Source organism: Triturus cristatus, chromosome 3_2 (genome assembly GCF_964204655.1).
Source record: "Triturus cristatus chromosome 3_2, aTriCri1.1, whole genome shotgun sequence".
Taxonomy (NCBI): Eukaryota; Metazoa; Chordata; class Amphibia; order Caudata; family Salamandridae; genus Triturus; species Triturus cristatus.
The window spans coordinates 509,161,782-509,179,537 of NC_140584.1; the positions used below are offsets into that span (position 1 = coordinate 509,161,782).

Below are 17,756 nucleotides of genomic sequence, written 5' to 3' on the forward strand. Positions count from 1 at the left end.
GAATTGGGTGTGGCCAGTGGACTAGATACTTCCCCAGATTCTGGCCTGCTTTCTCCTCCTACCATGGCTACGGAGGAGGGAGCTTCCTATGCTCTGGTGGTGAGTAAGGCAGCCGAGGTCCCTGGACCTTCAGCTCCCTTCGGTGTAAGTCAAGACTAACATCTTGACAGGGGTCCTGCAGCTGGGTGTCTCCTCCACGGAACCCCTCCTTCCTACCTTCCTTCCTTTCAATGAGGCCTTGGCTTCTGGGAATCTATTCCAAGTCTAGCCCTGGGGCTCAGTCACCCTACCTCTGAGAGGTTGGTGGTCCAAACATCTACCTCACAAGGTATATTCCCTTCCCCACCCCCGGACAGGGAATCCAAGAGGCTGGATATTTGGGGCAAGAAGATTTTTCTTTTTCTGTCGCCAGCCTTGCATTAAGTGAGCGAAAACTGCATGCCTCTTGGCGCGTTAAATCCACTCCTTGTGGGGAAACTGTTCCGCAGGAGTTGCCACAGGTCCCGGAGGCAGGCCTGAGCTATTCTCTCCGAAGCGTTATCAGACGAGAGAGATGCAGAAAGTTCACCATTCGTTGTGGGTTTGACACCACCAGTTGGCTGGGCAGAGCAATGTCATCGTTGGTGGCTGTTCAATGCCATGCCTGGCAGAGCGCTTCTGACTTTTCTGGGGATGTCAAGGCTTCCCTTATGGACATACACTTTGATGGCACTGTCTCTTCAGAGACCAGGCAGACACAGCCCTGGAGCCTTTTAAGGACACACGGGCTTTGGCCAAGTCCGTGGGCCTCTTGGTGACCACCTGTCCTGCGGCTGCTTTTAGCCCCTTTTGTGGTCAAGGAAGGGGCTTTCAGCAGCGGCAGCCATATCCTAGCCACAAAACTGCGCATGTTCAGCAACCTCTGCGTGGCTCCTTTCAACCCCCTGGGTCAGATGGCCAGAGGTTGAGTCAGTTCAGTCCTCCCCATGCAGCCTCTAAACCCTCCTAGTCCGGCCCTTAAGGTCAAGGATGGCCGGTTGGTGGCAGGATCAGCCATCAACTACACTACTGGCAAAACATCTCCTCGGACATGTGGGTTTGTCAAATAGTCCAAAAGGGCTCCTGCCTTCCCTCCATGCGTCTGACTTACCACTGGCTGACTGAGGACCAGCTGAGCTTTCTTCTAGGAGGAAGTTTGGACTCTCTTGGCCAAGGGAGCCATAGAGAGGGTTCCGACACCAGAAGTAGGCTGTGGTTACTGTTCCCACTACTGTATGGTCCCGAAAAAAGACAAGGGCCGTCATTCTATTCTAGATTTTCAAAAAGAAAGAGTTCAAAAAGTTCTAAACCCCGAAGACTGGATGGTGATGTTGGACTTACAGGATGCCTATTTTAAAATTCCCATCCTGTCTGCCCATCAGCGCTACCTGCGGTTCACGGTAGTCCGCAATCACTTTCATTTCACAGTTCTCCCCTTTAGCCTTACCATTACCCCTTGGGTGTTCACCAAGGCGATGGCGATGGCGGTGGTTGCAGTTCATCTGCGCAGATCAAGGGTACCAGTCTTTGTTAATTTGGACAACTGGCTGTTGAAGGCGAGCTCATCTCAGACTGTCCTCTTCCACCTTCAGACTACGGCGAATCTCCTGCTTTCGCCGGGGTTCTCTATCAACGTGCCAATGTCACACCTGACTCGCTCTCAGACGCTCCCTTTCATCTGACCTGTTCTGGACACAGTGCCGTTTCGGGCCTATCCTCTTGAATAACGAGTCTAGGATATTAAGACTCTGATACTGATGTTTCAGCCTCTATCCTGGATTTCGTTGCGACTGACTTGAAGGCTGCTGGGCCTCATGGCCTCCTGCATTCTGCTGGTGACACATGCCAGATGTCATATGCGGGCTCTACAGTGGGACTTGAAGTTCTAGGGGGTGCAGCATCAGGGGAATCTCTACGACATGGCCAGACCATGGAGAGAACTGCATAGAAACTGTTGTGGTGGCTAACAGACCGCCATTGGGTCAGAGGCATACCTCTGTCCCTTCCCATACCAGATCACACAGTAGTGACCGATGAGTCACTCCTGGCATGGGGCGGCCATCTGGGAGAAGTGGATATCCGAGGACTCTGGTCTCCGGCAGAATTCGGACTCCACATCAACTTGCTGGAGCTCCAAGTGATTCGCTTGGCATTGAAAGCTTTTCTTCCTTCCATCAAGGGAAAGCTGGTTCAGGTATTCACGGACAACACCAACGCCATATGGTAATGCAACAAACAGATCGGAGTGGGGCCTTGGACCCTTTGTCAGGAGGCCCTGCGTCTCTGGACATGGCTGGAACAGCAGGGTATTTTGCTGGTGATTCAACACCTGGCAGGTTACCTGAATGCCAGGGTGACAAACTCGGCTGTTGATGCCTAGCAGATCACGAATGGCGTATCCATCCGGAGGTGGTTCAAGGTCTCCTTCAGAAGTGGGGAGAGCCTTGGTTAAATCTGTTCGCCTCCGCTAAGAATGCGCAATGTCACCAGTGTCGCGTGCTGGAGTTTCCAAGGCAGCACTCGCCTCGAGTGGAGCGCAGGCTTTCAGTACGCCTTTCTGCCCATACCACTTTGTTCCAGAGTGTTCAAGAAGATCAGGACTGACCAGGTTAAAGTCATTCTTGTGGCTCTGGACTAGGCACTGAGAGTTTGGTACCCCGAGCTTCTCTAGCTGAGCATTGATCCTCCGATCAGGCTGCCCCTTCGGGAGGATGTGCTGTCGCAGCAGCAGGGTAGGGTCCTCCACCCTAACCTGTCAACTCTACGCCTTCTTGCGTGGAGATTGAGCTGTGGCAGTTGATAACATCACCGACTTCTGGAGGAAGGTCGAATGCTATTTTGGCAGCCAGGCTTCTCTATACCAAGACCGTGTACACCTACTGGTGGCAGAAATGTGTACAATATTGTACAGAAAGGTCTATTGATTGATCCTTTTTCCGCTCCCCCCCTCTCGGGTCCTTCTTTTCATTTTGATCATTGCCTAGAAGGGCTCTACTCTGAGCTTTCTTAAAGAGTACCTTTTGGCCTGGTCTTCCTTCTTGAGGCTGCCAGACCAAGCCTCTTTATTTAAATCCCCTATTGTAAGCAGATTTCTTAAGGGGCTTGTACATATATTTCCTCCTGCTTCATTCACCATGCCTCAGTAGGACAATAATTTGGTTCTCACCTTCCTGATGTGCGCTCTGTTCGATCCCCTGCACAACTGCTCCCTCCGGCTGCTTTCCATCAAAACTTCCTTTTTAGTGGCAATAACTTCTGCCAGGAGGGTGAGTGAATTGCAGGCTCGGTCATCCAAGATTCGTTACCTGACCATCTTTCATGATAAGTTGGTGCTTCTCACTAGAGCTTCTTTCTTACCAAAGGTGGTAACCCCATTCCATGTGGGGCAATCAGTCACCTTGCCCACTTTCTATGGTCCTCCGCACCCCTCTGAGGAGGTGCGACTCCACCGTCTGGACCAAAAAAGAGTGCTGTCATTTTGCCTTGACCGCACTAAAGATCTCCGGGTGGATGACCAACTCTTTGTGGGGTACGCTGGATTAAAGCAAGCTTTTGCAGTGCAGACGAGGACTACGTTGCGGTGGGTCGTCTTCTATTTCAAAATTTACTACTCTCTGCCCAAGAAATAGCCTCCTGAAGGCTTAAGAGCTCATTCCACCAGAGCCTCAGCTGCGATCACAGCATTGCAACGTGGTGTTCCAGCCCTTGACATTTGTCAAGCAGCAACGTGGGCATCACTGCACACATTCACTAAGCACTAATGCCTGGACAGTCAAGGCCGCAGGGATGGCCTTTTTGGCCGCTCTGTCCTGCAGGGCTACCTGGTCTGAACTTGTCCACAGTCCCTCCTCTGGGGATGGTATTGCTGGGTTATATATTCTAAGGTAAGGGATCTGCTTCTAGATGTACAAGTTACTTACCTTCGGTAACGCCTTATCTGGTAGCTGCATAATCTAACCACAGATTCCTTACTGATCCTTACCGCACTGTGGACACTTTCTTAGTGTCATGGCTGATCCCTTTCAGGGGCCTAATTGTTCTAAACACTCCACTGTCCGTGCACTTCATGTTGTGAAAAGTAATTGCCCTCAGTGAATTGAGGTGGTGACGCGGACCTCACTTCCGGCGCAGACGATGCCAGCGACGTCACGCGAACGAAGTTCTTGGGTAAGAAATCTGCTGCTACATTGTCTCTATAAGATAATGCGTTACCGAAGGTAAGTAACTTGTCTGTTAAGGCTACTTTGTCCCTCAGAGTGTGCATAGGTATTCCGCGCCGAGCCTATTAAAGACTTTTGAGAGTTTGCACACACGGCAAGCCACTTAAGATGCCACTTTATCTCCTAGTATCAATTCTGTGGACCTAGAATTATGAATATCCTCTAAAGCTAACAAACCAGACACAGGGGAGCTGGTAGGCGTTCAGTCTTTTGCTTTGTTGTTTTTGATGTTGGTTACCTTATTTATCCGCATTTCATCGCTGCCACATATGACCATTGATTATGAGGGATTTCTAATGTGTGCAGCACTCCTCAGCCATTGTTCAAGGGGGGCAATTGTGTACCATTCTACTCCAGTCTCCATTATGTTTTATGTCCGGAGTGCCTGACAAGCAAAATTAGTTTTCTTTAACCTCCGTCAGAAATTGTGCTACTCGTTGTTTTGTCAATGACGCTCATTTGTGATTTTTTTTCATGGTTTCCCCAGTTACTTGTGTTTCCTTGCTTATAGCTGTAGCTAGAGGTTTCATTCAGTGCTTCTTACGCTCATGCACGGATTTGTCTCTGATACAAAGAGGTTTTAATTGGTGGTGTTGAGTCAGGCAGTCCAGGGCTTTGCTCTGGGACTCGATGGAGTGCTGTTGCTTGTAGACCTCATCTGTTTCTCCCTTGAGGCTCAGATGTGTTGCTGTTAGGAGATATACCCTTCACTGGGACAGATCAGAGCTACCCTAACGTAACCCATGACACCAAATCACTCCGTGCCTTTTCATCCACTGTATCAAACTTCTCTTTACTGTCAGCCACTGCATATTTGTAGTGCAGTAATCCCTTGGGGATGGAGGCAGTGTGTTCAAACATATCTGCCTATGGTGCAGGCTTACTAACACTTCTGTTTACCTGCTGGCTATGGTTCCCTGCCTCAATAAATCAGTACAAATACGCTGTGCCTTTTAATCTTAGTGACTGCCTACATGAAAGCTGTTCTGACTCTGGGTATCTTCTGTGCCTTTATGACTCTGGGGCTACACTGTCCCACCCAGTAGCTTCACTGAGTGGTTAGGGTCTGACTCATTCAGGCTTGTTTATTCAGGTCTGCAGTGAAGTTCCATATGCGACTTCAACCCACCTTCCCTATATCTTTGCTTCTGTTTTTGTAATGATGCCAGTCTTTGTTGGTGTTAAAGGTCATCTGGTCTCACCTGCTTGTCACATATGTATGTGTACATGTGCCATCAGATCGGACATGCTACAGTTTGATATGGGCCCACATTGCCATCCAGCAACACCCTGACAGAATGGCAGAGTTTCAGTTCCTTTTCCTCTCTCCATTTCGGTGACTTAGTTTGCTTGCTTGCTTACCATCCCTGATCTATTGTGTTGCTGCTCCTTCAGCAGCATAGTACTATTCAACTTTGCAGCCACTTGAATTCAGCTACATGTACAACAAAGGTTCCGTGTGGATAAGTTACAATTAGAATTGGAACAATGAATATTGTTTATTACGGACTCCTTAAACTGCTTCGATTAAGTGATTACTGCACTCTTCAGGTACTCTAGCCAGTTTTCCTTTCAGTTTGTCCTCTTAGTTTGGCAAATTCTGGTTCCCACTATCCTTTCTTATTTCAGATACTCTGCTTTTGCTCCATTTACAATATTTGTCCTGATGATGACTCTCATAATACTATTGATCGAAACACTGCGATTGCGACACTTGGAAATAATGGTTATAATATTGTTTAAGTCGCTAAACTACTAGGATTCAAGCAACTGTACCTACTACTGAAATCAGTTAAATGTTCCATTGTCATTTGTTCTATTATACACACTATTACACTATCAGTTTTTTATTCACTGAGAGAGCACCCGAGGACTTTGCAAATTTTTGGAAGTTGCAATTATAATAATCTATGATAACTTATTAGTGGAGTCTGGTGTCTCTGTTCTAGTCATTGAATGGTCACTGACTGATACCTGCTCTTGACTGTAATTCTTTCTGTGATTGCTTTAATTTTAACTGTTCCGCACGGAATCTTTATTGTACATATACTCATATGCCCTTGTGCCAGGTGGTATTTGGGCTGCCCTGTTGCATTTAACACTTGGGCCCTTATTATAATGGTGGTCAGACGAGCGCCAGACTGCCATCGTATCAGGATGGAGACCGCCTGACATGTAGCTGACGGCTTCACCCACCTTTTTATGATCCGACTGCCGTGAAGGCGGTTGAAAACATGACTTTTTCAATTGCGGCTTGTGCTACGGCCCAGAAAAGGGCTGCAGCACAAACCACAATTGAAAAAGGCATGTTTGAAACATCCATGCACTGTGTGCCAGGAACCATGCGTTACCTGGCACATGGTGCATGTATATAGGTGGGGGGGCACACCTCATGTGCCCCCTGGCCCCATAGCAGAGGACCGCCATGTAAAGGGAAAGGGAAGAGCGACATCGTATTCCCTATGGCAACACCGCCCCCATTGTAGAGATTACCCTCTGACCGGCTCCTTGGGCCTGTTGGAGACATAGTTTGGTTCCCCCTTCCCGCTGTGGTCCGACTGACCGATCACATTGAAATGCGGCAGTAGGATCCTTGCATGTCAGTGGGCCTGCCACTGACGACCTGTCGGTGGCAGGCCCGCCTACATCGGAATGCGGCCCATTGATTCAGGGGAATTAGTTTGGCTTGTGCCCCTACACAATTTGTTGGAAACACCAATTGTTAACCTGTTTTCCTTAAGAAGTTGTTGGTTAGTGCAATCACTTAAGACATTGTTCATTGTACGCAGTATTTTAGATATGATCAAATTTGGCTGCATAATTATTCTTATAAAATTGGTGCTCCTGTTGCAGCTATCTTGAGGTTTAAGGTGCTTGATGCAGGCAATAACACTAATGAATTGTTTAGCAGTTTTCATCGCGCAAACTCGTATTCTATTTTTGCAACATCTAAGTCAAACTGATAGTAAACAATTGCTACGCTGTAGATTAAATCTTTAACAGAATGAGCAAAATGTGTGACTCAAGGATTCAGGTCGTCTCTACTCCCCATTACCTATGGTGTTCCACAATGTTTGGCTCTCGCACCACTGTTGTATATGGACTTCGTTCAAAAATCTAATTTGGTCAGTTAGACAGTGCCTCTACAATTAAGATGAAGCTATTCCACTTTTACTAAAGCTGGGGGAAGACCTCATTAGAATTTATTCGGGGAAATAGGTGGGTTGGTTCCTGCCAGTGTTACCAATATCTACAGTATCTGTAATTTAGGTGGCAGGGCTAATCAGGCCCATTAAATGTTGGACCCTAAGGGGCCACTAAGACATGAGGAATTACCAGAGTTTAGGTAATTTCAGGTCCATTTACCCTATATAACATCTTATTCCAGTGAAGAGTTACACCTGGAAAAATCTTTTGATTTCAGCAACCAAAATCTGCGGAGAAAGTCAACCGAGCTGCAATGTTGTTGATGATCTCATAATTCTGATGTGACAATGGACTGCTGTTATCAGCTCCATCGGAGTTCAGTGGGAATTATTCATGAGGGTTAGAATTTCTCAGTAATGCCCAGGAGTTAAAAAGAGAAAGAAACATACGAATTAACATCTGTTTCAAACATGTTATTGGTCCTGTCCTGGGTGCCCAGCTTTCTTCAGGACCTGGGTCCCAATTTATAATATTTGCTGCAAAGATTTAATATCATGTGGCATTCAAGAGGTATTTACCGATGCACACTGTACTACCACACACATTCATGGCACTATACAATACTTGTGTCACTGATCGAATCCTACTGTGGAGTTCCTGTGGGGATATGGATCTGAATATATGAGACACACACATGAATATTTATTTGGTGTTGATCCACTAGGAGTGCTCCAAAGACAAACATTGAATAATCACTGCAAATGCATGCAAAGAGGTGACAATACTCGTCCTAAAATCACTCCACTCTGTATATCAGATAGAGGTGTAATGCACTCGTACTCAATTCAGTCTTACCCTAATAGGTATTGCTGCGTCCCATGAAGGGTGTCACACAGGGAGCGCGCCTGTAGTCACTCACCACAGTAAATAAAGCACAATAAAGTTGGTATGGAGCCTAGAGAGGGGTCAAGATCACTGGACTCCAGCTGTAATCACACTTATGTACTTACCAGCACCACATCTTGGCAAACTGGTGAAGGGTTTCTTCTGTTGCGATTCAGAGAGGACCTGGCTTGACAGCTCGTCTTGGACTGCTCCTGTTGGCACAAGACTAAGAGTGATTTGCATATGGCTCAATCTACTCTAAAGTGGCATGGTCGGCAAAAGAACAATGGGTTGGGATGCTGCCTCGAGCGATTGACAGTGGTTAGACTTATGGCAAACATTCCTCTATTCACCTTTAGTGTGTGAGATGTAACAACATCAGTGGACAAGGGTATTCCCAGACCTGGGTCCCTTACTCACTGTGCTACTAGAACAAAGTTACATCTGACTGTAGAGCCCCAATAAGACCGAAATTGGTTTTGGGTACCTTGTGTTACAGTTGAGAGAGGACCTGGCTTGGCAGTTCTTGCTGAATTGTTCCTATAGGGACAGGACCATGACTAAATTGCATATGGCTGGTTCTACTCTGAGGTGGCATGGTGAGCAAAAGAAGGATAGTTTGCAATGCCCCCGTGAGCGATTGCTAGAGGCTAGACTTATTTCAAGCATTCCTTCTATCATCTTTTGTGTGTTTTACAGCTTTTATTGGTCACATCCCACTTACAAGATCTCCAGAGGGACAGGGGTTTGACTGGGACATATTCTGGACACAGATTTGTCCATAATCTCTGGTCGAGAAAAATGCATAAAATAATTTACCAAGTAGTGTAACTACTGATGAAATCGATGACTGAGGCAGAGGCCAAAATGTATTCAGAAGGGTATTGTGCATATGGATAGTATCTTCCATCATTCACATTGTAAATTCGAAGGCGGCTGAGAAAAAAACAGTGAGGTATGGAACACGGCTTGGCTCGCTGAAAAGGTGTGAAACTTCTAGGTTTGAATATCAGATTATTATTGTTGGATTTGACCCACACAAAGAAATTTGTAGTTTTTAGAATACAATGTGCAACACCTACCAATGTACCAATGTATGAAATTAGATAGCAGGTGCTTCAATCTCTAATGCAAAAATAGTATAGTAACTACAGCCTTTAAAACATTTTAAAGTTTGAACATTTATGATAATTAATTTCGCACTGGTTTGTCCTTTCTCTTAATTGTAGTTGGGAAAGGTCTTTTGTATAGCTGCTATATTCACTTCCTTTGGTACTTTGAAGGAACTTAAGTGCTGTTGTTTGTATGTATGTACAAAATGTTTGTAAATGTATAGTGCACAATCTTCTTGGGAATCAAGAGCTTTGAATGTTATTGATTAAACACACCTGGGTATGCTTTTAATTAAGTATTCTTCTAATTTGCACTGTGAAAATCATTATTATTTAATATAAAGATGTATTCTATTTCAGGATGATTTGGGTATGACCGACAGTAGTGGCCTTGGCGACAGTTCTCAAGACCGGTTTATAGGACCTCTTACAAAAGAAGGTTCGGTTGGTTGTGTCAGTGATTATGCAAGCTCAAACTATTCGTATTCCTCCATCCTGAGTAAATCTGACACAGGTATATCTTATTATTTATTTTTTGACTTATTTATTTTGGCACCTTAGCAGCTAATTATGCTTGGCCGTCTGCATAAAATTCATATTTACATCAGCTTGAGTGTTGAAGAGTTCAACCACCACTTCTGTGAATTTTTTTATAGACCAATATGTGTATTTGCTTGTTTTTTTGTATTGCATTACATCTGTTATTCAGCTTTTTCTCCTGTCTCTGTGCTGTATGTACCTAATGTGCAGAGGTTCACTTTGTTAGTTACTTGTTGGATGTTTATATCTTTTCCAAAAAGAGGAGCCAGTGGGCCAGTATCCAGTATGATCCTGTTGGTCCTGTTTAACTCCCCCCTCCCCCCCCCCCCCCCCCCATGTGATGAACCTTTTTTGGCATGAACAAAGGGTAGCTTATTTTTCCGAATTGAAGTGCTTTCAATCTACTTCCAGATTGTGGTGGAAACAGCTAGGACACCCATGGGTGATCCTGGAAAGCTATAGATTTCTGAAAAGATGAAAAAATTCCGAATTCAGCAATTTGTAATTTGTAACTTCTTGTCACGACGGTCGATTTACAAAAGCAATATACCATTTCATCTGCTAAACCCTTCTGGTTGTGAGGATATATAGGGTTTGTAGGTTTTCCAAGTACTTGAAGTACCCAGCGTCAACAACTGAGCTTCACCTTGCAATGTAATGGGGGGTGTTTACGCTGCATTTGTCGAAGTTTATTCTTCACTTGGAGTGGGGCACAGTCCAACACAACCAGCGTACGGCTCGGGGCTCTGAAATAGTTGTTAAATTGTACTTTACCTTCGAGGCTACGTAAACGTTTCCCCATTGATGTTGTGCACTTTACACTTCTTAGGTTTTTTTCTGGCAAATGGTTGACGAATTGACAAATACTTGACGTCCTTTTTAGGTCTCGCTGAGCCCAGCGCATACGCTGGCTCAGAGAGACATTTTGTATGTGAGTTTTTTAAGTGCTGCTGGCTGGACTAGCGCTTTGGTGCACGTGAGCATGCACGCGCGCAGCCACCATGCGCTAGGCCTGGCAGCAGCACTCATGAACGCCTTTCTGCGTCATCTCGATCACTTTCGCTTTCACAGCGATCGTGAGCGCGATGACTTTCGCGGCCAATGCTGGTCTCCTGATTAGGTGGAGCGCACGCAGTTCGGGAGCCAACGGCTCAAGCAAATGTGCATATGGGAACTTACTTACCGTGATCTTTCACAACAGTTGTGCATCAACAGACGTCATGGAGAGGTAAATGCGCATAATAATATTTAATATTAATCAGCACCTTCTTCTCAAAGAATCCTTTCACACCGACCTGGGCGCTGCCCTCGCATTTTATTTTATGAACGCGCTGCGTTTTCCTTTAAGAACTTTGAAGGGTCTTTTATTTGTAATGTGCTTCAGTGGCTTTGTGCAGGTGTGTTACCGCACACGTTGTTCTGTTTAAAGGACTGTTTGAAATCCATTCGGTAAAAATCTATTTTATCTTTGTCTTTTTATCTTTGTATAAGCTTTATTCGAGACAATTCTCATAAAAGCACATAAAATCAACACAGTTATACAATAATACATTATTACGGATTAAAAATTCATTAAACATAGAGTACAGCTCATACAACATTTGCATATAAAAACCATATTTACAAATAGTATTACATTAATCATTGTTGAGAGGAATACCTTGTTACCTGCTTCCCCCCAGGGACCGTCTTCTAATTGCCCATGCCCAACCCAGGTATTTAGCTACCCCTATGACTATCGAATCCTGAGTTGTTGTACGTAGGATTCTTAGAGCCACTGTGCTGTCTCGTGTCCCCAAGTTTTTGCATACCGGCGAGAGCCATTTTCTCCTCGGATTCACATAAGCGTGGCATACGAAAAGAAAATGGCCTATGCTCTCCTCGGCATTTTCGCATGCTGGACATAAGTTATTGGTGGGTCTGTGCCAGCCAGATGTCAGTTTCTTGAGGGGGATAGATCCTGATCTTAGCTGAAATACAAGTTTCCTGTCCATTGGTACCGTGATGTTGTCCCAGTAATTTTCCAGGGCAGGAAAATTTTTTATCTCCAGGAAGCGACCAGTCATAGAGTCGGCCCTGGTGTCATTCAGCATCTTACCGCCAACCCAATCCCAGTATTGTTCTTTAAGGGCTTCTTTGCTAGGGAAGATCTCTCCCTCAGGGTTATTCCAAAGATTTGAAAACCCTAAGTTTACTAACATGGACTTCAGATGTTTTAGCCATTTTATCTTATGGAAGGTATCTTCCTTGATAATCCATTGAAAACCCTCCGCATATTGTCTTATTTCTGGAGTCGTCCAGAGACGTCTCCAGTAAAGGACTGGGCGCAATCGGGCTCTATCTACAATGGTGCGTCTACCTAACTCCAAAAACAGTGGGGTTAAGGGGGTACTCTGTGGGAGTCTTGTAATCCCTCGCATAAACTTGTTCTCTGAAGTCTGAAGAGCCGCTAAACCATCCCAGGCCCATAGCTCCGCGCCATATAATGTGGCACCCAAAACCTTCGCGTCATACACTATTAATGCGGGTTTTATGGGTTTTGTTTTGGATTTGCGGTGTTCCCCCCTTAAAGCACCAGAAAGCTGCTGTAAAAATCTATTTCCAAACAGACGCTTTCAAGTGTGTCCCATTTTTGTAAGTGGTTTGTAATATTTTCAAGAAAGTCATTAATTATATCTCGTAAAGAAACACTTCCGTCCGCCGGCGCGCTGATCCCTTCTAATAACTATAAATCTAATAATTACCGTCATATCGACGGAACAGTAACTGGCGGTGTGTTAGTTTTTAAACGGGGAACACAGGAGCCAGCATTGGTAAAACATCAAATCCTTCCATCTGCCAATTTGTTTCCTTCACTCGAAGGGAAAGCTCGCGTGCTGCAGGGTGGGGGCCTATCATGAGGGGCTGCGCTAGCTCCGCCCAGATGAAGCACAACTTTCCATGGACCTGCAATGTGCCAAGTAAATTCATATGACCTAATGTTTCCACAAGTTAGTGCATTATGGCATCCTATCACGACAGGCTCGTCCCAGGTGCAAGCACAGCATTCTATGCGCCTGCAGTGTGGCCAGTGAATTCATGTGACGCAATGTTTCTCCGAGTTAGTGCATTGTGGGGGTGTTTCATGACGGGCTGCGCTGGCTCTGCCCAGGTGCAAGCACAGCTTTCTAGGGAAGCCAATGTTTCTCCGGGTTAGTGCATTGTGGGGGTGTATCATGACTGGCTGCGCTGGCTCCGCCCAGATGTGAGCATAGCTTTCCATGCACCTGCAGTGTGGCAAGGGAATTCATGTGACCCAATGTGTCTCTGAGTTGGTGATTATGGCATCGTATCCTAAAGGGCTGCGCTGGCTCCGCCCAGATGCAAGCACAGCTTTCCATGCCCCTGCAGTGGCCAAGTGAATTGATGTAACCAAAGGTTTCTCAGAGTTAGTGCATTGTGGGGGTGTATCATGACAGGCTGCGCTGGCTCTGCCCAGTTGCAAGCACAGCTTTCTATGTGCCTGCAGTGTGCCAAGTGAATTCATGTGACCCAATGTTTCTCTGAATTAGTGAATTGTGAGAGTGTATCATTACAACCTGCATTGCTGCATTGCAACTGCATTCTCCGTTTCTCTTTCCTCTTTTATTTCCTGTCTTTTTCATTTGTCTCCCTTTCATGTATTTATTTCCCTCTTTCTTTTGTCTTCTCTCCTCCTTCTCCCTTTTTTCTCCTGCCTTTCTTTTTCCTTCATTTCTCCTTCCTCTTTTTTTCTCTTCCTTCATCTGCCTCTCAGTTCTCTTGACTGTTTTCTGTCTCTCTTTGTGTTTTTCCTACTAGCCTTTCTCATCCATCCACATCTTTCTCTTTCCTCTCTCACTGCTGTCTCGTTTCTTTATCTATCTTTCATGTTTTTCTTTTTTCTTCTCTTTATTTTCTTTCTCTCGTTCCTCATCTCTTTCCCTTCTTACTCTTCCTTTCCTCACTCTCTTCATCTTTCTACTTTCCCTAGGTTTCTCTTTCCTTTTACCAATATCGGTTTCTTTTTAATCGTGTTTTAATTTTCTTCGTTGATCAGGCACACTTCTCTACAGTTCTTTCTTTATATGGTTCCTCTTTTTGTCACCGTAGTTGTATCCTTCAATCTCCCAATTTTTTGTCACTTTCTTTTAAATTTGTAACACCGTGAATTTAAACAATATTTATTAGTTGCATCCTTTTGCATCTTTTTCCTTGCCCTGCCTAAAGCTAACTGTTAGCTAAACAGGAAATCTCCAAACATTAAATTCTGTGATGCTGGCACAAATCCTCAGCTTTTATGAAGACCTATCCCCCAAAACCCGCCATCTTCGTTGAATTTTCAGGAGTCTGGATTCCTCATGGGAACATACAGCCAATAATATGTCAATTGGCTGTATGTCTTAGTGCTTGGTAATGGCCTTGCAGTACTCTGGGTGGTTTGCTCGTGAATGGTAGACCAAAACCGGATTAATGGTGTACAGTTGTGTGAGATGTCGCGCTGGAGGACTTGCCTACTATGTCCAAGGCTTAATGGCAAGCCACACTTGGATATCTTTAGGGTACCTTGCACTGTGATGGTTTTGAGACTGCATGGTGTGGGCAAATCTAAAATGTGGTTGTTACAGTGTTAGACTGTTTGTTGCCCTCTGCGATACATCAGTTATTTGAGCTTGCTGGCAAGTGTGTGGATTGTGAACTGGCATGTATAAAGTACAAACATAGCCAAACGTACAACAGGGCACGGTAGGGACGAAGCATATTGGTACCTGCTCATCTATATGTGAAAATAATTAGGTGGTGCAAATGCATTTGAGTAAGGGAGTGGCAATATCCGAAACAAGGTCCAGAATATATCATGCTTGACTGCTAGTAGGACAACCGATAATTCAGCCTCTATATAAGCTCTGACAAGATACATCAGCTCACAGAATTCCGCTGATATTGAAGTGTTGACTTTTTAAACGAAATGATAGCCTTGGATGACTACCATGCTAGCATCAGACACTTTGACCACTTCCGCTTTGTCTGAAAAATCGAATACATTCTAGAGTGGCCTGGTTCAGTGGTTCCACCAAATATTGACTCTTTTAACGTGCAGCATAGACTGGTCACTAAACTGGTGGTACATGTGTAAGACACTGCTCTGGAAGGCATGTCCTGGTTACCAGCACTCTACGTCACCTCTCTGAAAAATGTGCGTACAGACAATGTGCAACCAGTGGTACTGCCAGTTCTGCGGTTACCTCTGATGGACAAAAGGAAACCTTGTTGTCATTGTGATAGTTCATACGCAAGAGGCTATCAGGGTCCCTTACATGTGCAAGTGCAGTTACTACAGGAGCACCATCCACTCCGCCATAGTGTGACGTTCTGCCGATGCCCTTCGCATCCAAAACACACACACGCCACATTCTACAACACGTCCACAATGGATACCTAGATTACTATCTAAACTTGCACCACACAATCTTCAGATTAGCTTCACCTCTTCCAAGCAGTGTTTTGTGCCCCAAACTACCCTAGAATGAGGAACTCCACATATTCTGAGCCCTTTCTAGAGGATCACTCCTCCAAGCACACAGTGGACCTAATTGAAGAATACACAAAGGCCTTACCTTGGAACACCTATGCTGCATCATGTAAACACTCAGAGCTGCAAAGCGCTCTTTTTCAGGCCTTTCACTAGGAGCTGGAGACCCCTTTAACAAGGATCTGTTCTAATATGCCCACAGGTGCACCCTGTTATGTAATTATTACCCTACAAGCTGCAACGTATGCAGCGGAAAGAGCACTTTACCACATGGGGTATGGCGGCAAAGATCCTCCAACAACAGAGTATCTAGCCTTGAGCAGTCTCGAATAGCCAAGTTTTCACTGTCTTCTAAAACTACGTTGATTTTCAATAACCTAGATAGAAGAAGCCGAGAATTCAACAGCAGAACACCCTGGAAAGCCAGAGAAGTGCTTATGAGTAGACTTAAGGGAATTGAAGTGAATTGGCCTGACCTGAGGCAGATTCATATGCATTGGTAACTGCTGGAAATCTTTCTAAGCTGCTGAGGGCTTCCGTGTGGCCGTGCAGATAGTCTTTAACTCCAACCATAGTTGCTTTTGGGGAAATAGATTCTTGATGCGCATACTTGTATGTAAGAGCTGTTTATCGTGGGGCCTCCGGTCAGGAAAACGTCAGTGGAGAAGTTTTGGCCACCATTAGATACAATATCTCTATTGTGCCTCCACTGACAGCAAGCATGCCTTCTTGCATCCAGTGATACATTTTTGTTTATACAGGCGCTGAGAGCGGCCCTAGACTTGTTTCTCGCCTCAAACTGAATGTTTAGTTGTGTATTGTCCGTGCAGAGGTGGAAATCTAGCATTAGAATCTGATTGGTCCCGCTAAGTCTGGCCTACCCCCTTGAACAAGAGGGAGGTTATGGCCGATCACTGACGGACCATGCAACTAAGCTTGGCGTCCTTGAAGAAAAAAAAGCATTGGCATAGCCAATAGGTCTCGCTTTTGGGACCTTATAAGTATTTAGTTATGCAGCACAGTATCCTTGGTGCAACAACATCAACTGTTGTATGGCTAAGCACTTATAAGGTCCCAAAGGCGAGACATATTGGCTATGTCAATGCTTGTTTATTATTTCATACTGCAATGGTTTTAATGAACCGCGTAATAAAATTTGAGCTTCAGGGCTCCGTGTGTAAACAATTTAAATAAGTAAATACATACATGAATATATACACCCATACTAATAAACATACATAAATATAAAGCACGGTAGTCTGCATCAGCAGCGTAAGCACAGTCTAAGCATGGTGCACGAGCAGCGGGTGCACTGTCTAAAGCATGGTACACAAGAAGTGTAAGCCCCAGGTGTGCTCGAAATAGAAACACCTGCACATAATTCACCCGTGCTCATGCATACATCCGCGCCATTGCCCACCAGGCACACAGTATCATGAGCACACTTTGCTCAATGCCCACGTCCCAAGGGGCATTTTCCTACAGCTCCCTGTCACACTGCTTACTCATTCTTTTAAACATGAACACTAGGAAGGCAAGGTGCTCCAATCCGAGTACCCCCCATCCCTCTCAACCCTCAGTTGCAAGATCCTCCCACAGGCTCAGCGTTCCTTTGAATGTATTTCTTGTATTGGGTTTTCACAATATCTTTCCAAATTTTCTTATCGCCACCAGTCTCACGTTTGCGTTGTCCTTTACACTTTACCCAGTTTAAACTCAAATTAAACTTCTCTACTTTTTCCCATTTCCCTTTATTATTCCTCCATCATTTTTGGGTATTTGGTCAATGCCTCCCTTTTTCGTTTTCAGTTCCTCTTTGTCTCTTTTATTCTTTTCCACTCCCCCCTCTCAGATTAGTTTGAAGTCCTATTACTCTTTAATTTACCCATTTTCGGTTTATCTCCTCTTTTTCGTTTATTTACTTTTCTTGTTGCCACTGCCTCGTTTCCGTTTTCTTTCCTCTTCCCTTTTGCTTATATTTCCCTACCCTCTTTGCTTCACATTTAATTATCTTCCTACTGTATGTTTACGGTTTCCTCCTTTGTTTTTCTCATATTTAGTGGCCTTTTGTAAATGTTCACTTGTCTCCTATTTATTTTAATTTCTCCTTTTGCTTCTCTTATATTAACACTGCCCGCTTTTGCTTATTTTACATTCTACTCTGTGCCTTTGTCACCCTTTCTCTTCTACTTCTACTTCTTTTTTCTTTTGTTTACTTTATTTTGCTTCCGCCTATTTCATCTTCTTTGTTTCCTTTTTATGTCCTGTCCTCTCCCTCTCCCTATGCTTTTCAAATCTCCCGAA

The 17,756-nt window shown here is 44.8% G+C and overlaps 1 protein-coding gene across 4 annotated transcripts in view; it reads left to right on the forward strand.

Moving 5' to 3' along the window:
• Positions 1 to 17,756, forward strand: part of USP47 (ubiquitin specific peptidase 47) — a 1,403,064-nt gene that overhangs the window by 289,887 nt on the left and 1,095,421 nt on the right. For all 4 annotated transcript variants that reach the window (XM_085648190.1, XM_085648191.1, XM_085648188.1 and 1 more), the window contains one exon: positions 9,743 to 9,896. In XM_085648190.1, the coding sequence (XP_085504316.1) occupies positions 9,743 to 9,896 (154 nt within the window). The remainder of the gene's footprint in view (positions 1 to 9,742; positions 9,897 to 17,756) is intronic.